We start from the raw sequence: 6,470 nt of genomic DNA, 5'->3' as shown, positions 1-6,470 counted from the left end.
AAACACATTTATCCTCCTCTTCCCCCAGCTCAAAATCTACAAAGAAATTATGTAATTCCTGCCAGATGATAACAGTTAGCTCCCCCACCAAGTCGCGATCTGAAATTTAAACATTCCCAACCCACCTCAAATACAGTTGAAACTGACATTCTTCCTGAAGGTTAGATTATAGAGGCGATTGAATTTTTACAAAGCACAATACCTCCAAACCATCCTCCCAGAAATGTGTTCTTTGACCATTACCAACTTTGATTTCTATCATTACATAGGTTCACTCTCCTTGGAAAACAAATTACAATAGTTAGAAACTCCAAGAACTAGATGGTGCTGGTCAACAGTCATTTTATTTCAAGAAGGTTCAAAAACGGAATCAAGAGTTCATTTCCCCCTATAGTATGCAAAACTGAAACTATACATTCACTTATGTTATACACACAAGCTTTACAATTCAGGAGGAAAAAAGACTGTCTATAAATCATGGTTGCGAAGAGTATGGAATTAGAAGTACAGGGAAACACACACGAGGTACTTTCATCCGGTACTGCTATCATGTCAATCTTGGTGTTTGAAGCCATTCTGTGGTGGCAATGGTGGTTGTTCCTGCAAGTCCTGCTGCTCCTGTGGTTGTAAAGGTGGGTGCAACTGATCCTGTCCCTCTTGCTGTTGCAATGGTGGTTGCAACTCATCATGTGGCTGCTGTGTTGGCGACGGTGACTGATGTTGCTCCCCTTGCAGAATCGGCTCTGACCGATGGTGCTGATCACCTTGCCATACCCATACAATATCCTTGAGTGCTGGCCTTACTTCCTCTTTCACCAGCTTTTGATACTCCATAGTGTCTCCATTAGTCTTTTTCAACTCAACTAGGAGAAAAGAAGGGGCTACCTCGAAAATCTTGGCATCAAGCTCGAGAAACCCCTTCTTTCCTTCCTTTGGAGCAGCCAACTTCAGGACTCCATTTTCTTTCTTCTTAATTTTTAGCTTCAAGCGTTTGGCCAGTTCCTTCAACTTTGTAAGTACTATTGTTACAGGCTGCCTAGTTGTAAACCGTTCTTCCCTGCGACCATACTCATCCTCAAAAAACCCAGATAGATTGAACCCTGTTGACAGAGATATGATGTCAAATGCATTCAGGTTTGGGAGGCTTAATGACCCTTGATTTCCCTCAGAAGTGCTGCATCCTGTCGAGCCTGGCGACGCAGCTTCAGCTGAAAAGGTGTTGTGCTTTGCTTCAGGCTCGGTTTTCTTTGCATTTACCTCAACTGGTCTTCTGTACCAAGCACTTCTCTTTATCCTAGAGATTGTAATCCTAGTACTGGGATCTGGATCAAGGATTTTATGTAATAGCTCCTTCAGCTCAGCGGAAAAATACCGAGGGCATTTGAAGTCCGCTTTGGAAATCCTTCTGTACATCTCTATCAGATTTGCCTCATGAAAAGGAAGGTAACCAGCCACAAGCACAAACAGAATTACTCCACTGGACCATACATCTGCTTTTGCACCATCATAGCCTTTCCTGCTAAGCACTTCAGGGGCAACATAAGCTGGAGTTCCACATGTGGTGTGCAGGAGACCATCCTGCCTCGCGCAATCAGCCAGGGCACTCAAACCAAAATCTGAGACTTTTAGGTTTTCATTCTCATCCAGGAGTAGATTTTCAGGCTTCAGATCACGGTGATAAACACCCCTGCTGTGGCAATAGTCAATAGCACTGATCAATTGGTGGAAATACCTCCTAGCAGCATCCTCATTAAGCTTCCCCTCCTTTACTATTTTGTTGAAAAGCTCACCACCTTTAGCATACTCCAATACAAAATAAATCTTGCTCTTGGTAGCCATTACCTCAAAAAGCTGCAGGACATTTGGGTGCTTCACCAATCTCATTACTGAAATCTCCCTCTTTATCTGCTCGATAAGTCCAACCTTGGTAACCTTATCTTTATTGATCATCTTTATAGCAACAGCTTGGCCAGTTGCAAGATTTCGGGCATAATACACCTTCGCAAAAGTTCCTTGTCCCAATTGCTTCCCGATTTCATAACGGCCCATCAAGATAGTCCTCCTCTCATCCATCATATCAAGCTATCTGAACGGAGTAAAACAAACGAACACCACACACACCGCTTATATAGCAGTATCTAGACTGTATACCTCATGAATGGAGCAGATGTCAACTGTCTTCACAAATGTGATTATCAACAAATACTGACCCCTTCGGTATACTGTGCTTCACACCACAGAGAGGAGGAACAGTACCAGTATGCAGCACATTATCATGAGAGCCCCACAGCATGAGCTTGAACGAAGCTCTGATCTTGTTTGCACAAAGTAAGTGTTTGCTGTTACGCCAGCACATCTTTCTGCATTCCCAAGTCTTCTTCCGGTGAACAACTGCCAGCCAGAAGATCAGATTAAATCATAACGGATACATGTAATGCAGGGTGGGATTACGAGCTCTAATGAAAAAACACAAATTCTGTGGCCTTTGTGGACATTAAGGCAAAATCTTGGGTGACACCCCAATGTTGTCTATCAAACTGAGATGGTACAGAACAAACAAGAGCATCTACAGCAATCAGAGCCGCCAAAGCTGGATAACTGGGTGAAGCAAAGATGCCATCTCTTGAACTCTAGAAACGATTATTTCGACAATTCTAACTCAAAAACCGACCATTCCTGCAACAGGCATCCAAAATCGGCAAAATTCACGCCCAGGACGGGGCTAAACAGAGCGCTGCCAGCAAGTAGATCTCTTCCTGTCGGAAGAACAGTACCTGATCAAGAACGGGAGAAGGAAGCGCCGCGAATCCCACGGGACGCCATAGAAATCGACCGGGATCGATCCCGTGAAGCAGGCGGGCGCCGATTTGGTGCGCGTTTGGCCGCCTTGCAAGCTTGCTGTTGGTGGATTCTGGGATTTCCTGGCTGTAGGTGCCGCGCTCTCATACTCTTCCTCCTCTGGGATGGCGCTTAGCCTTTTGTGGCTAGATCCCTCGGAATCTTCTAATTTCGGTCTTAGCGATGATTGTAGCCCGGCGGCGGCGCGCTTCTCCAGAATGGAGGGAGTGCAGCAGGTTTGGCAGCCGTTTACGCTGCCGTGTTGACGATGCGGGCCTTTTTCTCATTTTGCACCTAACCTTTTGGGATTTCACTGCATTGGACGTTTGGTGAGGATCTACTAGGGGACGAACGAATCATACTCTGGGCTGCCCAGGTTTTGGGCTAGGCTTTGGAAAGCCCAGTATGAAAACACCAAGCCCGAACCTGGCCCGAAGTACTTGAACAATGCTTTATTTATTTAATTTGATTCACCACAAAAAATTATTTAATTTGATCTCTTGGCTATTATTAAAAATACCTATATATTTTTAAAAAATTAGTCAGGAGTGTCGTCCCCTATGAGGGCATTTTCCCTGGGTGTGGAAGCGCTTCAAGTGTTGCGTCCCAATTTCGTCATATGTCGCATGTGGACGCACCTCCACACACGAGCCTGTTTTTTTAGGTTTTGTTTGATTTTTTCTATAAAATAAATAGATTTTTGGGATTTGCTCATTTTTCCGAGCTGTCTCAATTTTTTTAGGGTTTTTTGGGATTTCTCTTACCTTTTATTTTCTCGGGTTTTCCTGTTTTTAGAGCACATGTAGGTTGCAGTGGAGGAGTGTATATTAATTCGCGTTTGTTCATGTAGGAAGCACAATAGTGTGCTAGTTTGGAGCACATACACATAGGAAGCACGTGTTGGTGCAAGTTTGGAGCAAAGTTTAATTCACATAGGGAGCCCGGGTTAGTGTCATTTGGAAGCATAGATTAGTTCACGTAAGAAGCACAGGTCAATGCTAGTTGAGACTTGAGAGCACATGCACGTGAGAAGTACATGTTGCTCCTACTTATAGGTTAGTTCACTTAGAGAGCACATATTAGTGTTGGTTTGGAGCATATATTGGAGGCATGCAGATTAGTGCTAGTTGGAAGGACGCGGCATTTCGGCTCTCGGGTGCATCTGCACCCAAGGGTAAACAGTAACATAAGAAACTACTAGAAAAAAAATAATGAAAGATATTCGAGTGCGTGATGTCCGTGTCAAATTTCATCATGTTTGGATATATACTCAAGTTTTTTTTTACTAAGAGCTGCTCAGATGTCCAAACATGACGAAATTTGACATGGACATTACGCACTCAAACATCTTTCATGAAAAAAAACAATTTTTCTGGACTTTTCTAGTGTTTTTAACTTTACAGTTCACCAGGAGCATATGAGCCTGAGCTCAGAAATGAATATTCATAGTTGGAACTACAGCTTGGGGGTACATATTAGTAATAGTAGGGAGTACTGTTATTTCAGTTAGGAGCACATGCTAGTGTAGTTGGGAGCACAAATTTTGCCTGAAAAAGTTTGATGAAAGCTATCAATATGGTATCTAGTTTCGAAGATGTCAACGTAAAAAACACAATAGTGAAAACGGTTCATAATTTAGACGTGTGGTTTGAGAAAAAGATGTTTAAAAAAGTGGATCTACAAAAACACACGAACAAACCCACTCATCCGTCTCCTCCTGTAGGGGGTATCCCACCAAAATTTCTGGATGTCGACAAGTGGCGCACTTGCGGTGTACAACTTGTCGCCACCAGCAGAGATGAGAAGTGACCTTTGTAAAGTGTACCTCTTAACTAGTGATTTCGTAAATAAAACATAATTTTAGAACATTTTGGGTTGGGCTTCGGATGGAAAAGTGGATCCCAAGAACTAGCTCAGATGACGTGCTTTTGGACCCCATATTACCCGTGCTCAAGTTTACATCCAATGGCTAGCTATTGAGGTTGTGTCTAAACTTGTGTTTCATGAAAGAATATGATATTTGTTGTACACTTCAGTGTGTCTTTGAATCACCATAACTGACATCGCATGTACTCTCCACGACATAGTACACATAAAAACGTGTCAACATCTTCCATCCATGCCTCTCCAACATGGGAAACTAAGGGTCTTCAGAACCAAAAGCCTAAATGCCCATCAATGACCCTACTTGTCGACGATGTAGTGGGCCTATTGTCAAAGCAAGAACATGGCATAGGGTGAAGCGATCAAGTGAATGTGGTCAGTGATGCACTTATTAATGACCCGATTGTTCTCCTTCTCTATGGCTCGAAGGTGCCATTCTTGCAACTTGGTGGCGCCTCCTCTATCGACTGATCTGCCATCGTTGGTGTTTTGGCATAACACGATATCCCAGAGATTTCACAGGTGGCTTTGTCCCCATCAACATGACACACACACACACGTGTTAGGCCCTATGACATATTCATTGGCAGGAGAAGATAATGTTGGGGATTGAAAGAAATCAAAAAGATCTTGCACCAATGCAGTTGATCATTAGATTAAGAGGAAGACCTTATAATCGATATAAATGCAAGGAATAGGGTTGTCATGCAACAAGGATGCACATAGATTTATGTATGAATGAAAGTTCTCTTATGGACTAGTGGGGGTCCATAAACTTGCTTCTCATGAAGACCTAGAGTTCATTTGAGGAGGCTCATCATTGGAATATTCTAGGATTGATAATTATGTCTATAGGAGGGTTAATAGACTACTAATCACAATAATGGCCTCTTTTCCAAAGTTTAGATTTTTGGCAGAATTTAGGCTTTCCAGCAATCTATAGAACACCCTACACATGGAAGTCTAGAAAAATAGGTAGTGAAAAGTAAAGACATGCAAGTGAAAGTAAAGGAGTAGAGTTTAGAGAATCGCAAGCACAATTGGCTTGGTGAAGATTTTTCCCTATGGTTAAGATAGTTGGCAATATCTTACATCCAAGTTGATGGAGGCTATGTTCAACGAAGGGTCTAAGATCACAAGGATCTCGATTGCAAGATTCCTAATGGCCCACAAAAGGACACTCAACCACGAAGGGTCCACAAAGGAGCAACCACACCCATTCCACATGTCTTGCGCCCATGAAGGACTATACTCACTAGGGTTGATCTTCACAAAGTAGGCGAGCTCTAAGTCCGTACAAACTTCTTGGATTCTTCACAAACCTAAAGACTTCCAAACACACCTAGCAGATCCAGGAGGCGCACATCCTCCAAAAGTAACAAGATATAGGTTGCTTGGCAATGAACCCCTTACTCTTGTGCTTTAAAAGTTAATCTCCTCAACACTCAAACTCTCTCAAGATCTGGCTATGGATTTGGAGAAGGTAGAAATGGTGAGAAAGAGGGGATTGGATCTCAAAGGGCTTGATTGGATGGTTGGAGTGGGTTGCCCTTTGAAATTAGCACAAGGAGGTGGAGTTCTCTCTCGGAAAAAATGAAGAGAGTGGAGTTTGCTTCGAGTACTAGTGGGATAGGTGGGTTATATATAGGCAAGACAAAAAATCTACTCATTACACACCTTTATGCACACTTCGGAGGCTCTGGATGGTTTTGCTCGGTGGATCTAAAGTGAACAAAAATGTCATCTTT

At 42.9% G+C, this 6,470-nt stretch overlaps 1 protein-coding gene across 1 annotated transcript; it reads right to left on the bottom strand.

Moving 5' to 3' along the window:
• Window positions 1–325: 325 nt before the first annotated feature.
• Window positions 326–3,119, bottom strand: LOC125528245 (CBL-interacting protein kinase 11). The gene is made up of 2 exons (XM_048692741.2): window positions 2,775–3,119; window positions 326–2,391 (listed from the first exon to the last, which is right to left on the bottom strand). Exon 2 carries the CDS (start codon window positions 2,074–2,076, stop codon window positions 553–555), a length of 1,524 nt encoding a protein of 507 aa, XP_048548698.1. The 5' UTR covers window positions 2,077–2,391; window positions 2,775–3,119; the 3' UTR covers window positions 326–552.
• Between the last annotated feature and the right edge of the window lie 3,351 nt (window positions 3,120–6,470).

This window comes from Triticum urartu, chromosome 3A (assembly GCF_056163025.1).
Source record: "Triticum urartu cultivar PI428250 chromosome 3A, HENAU_Tu73, whole genome shotgun sequence".
In the NCBI taxonomy this organism is placed as follows: Eukaryota; Viridiplantae; Streptophyta; class Magnoliopsida; order Poales; family Poaceae; genus Triticum; species Triticum urartu.
The sequence above is the reverse complement of the archived record's forward strand: the minus strand, read 5'-3'. Positions and strand labels throughout refer to the sequence as shown.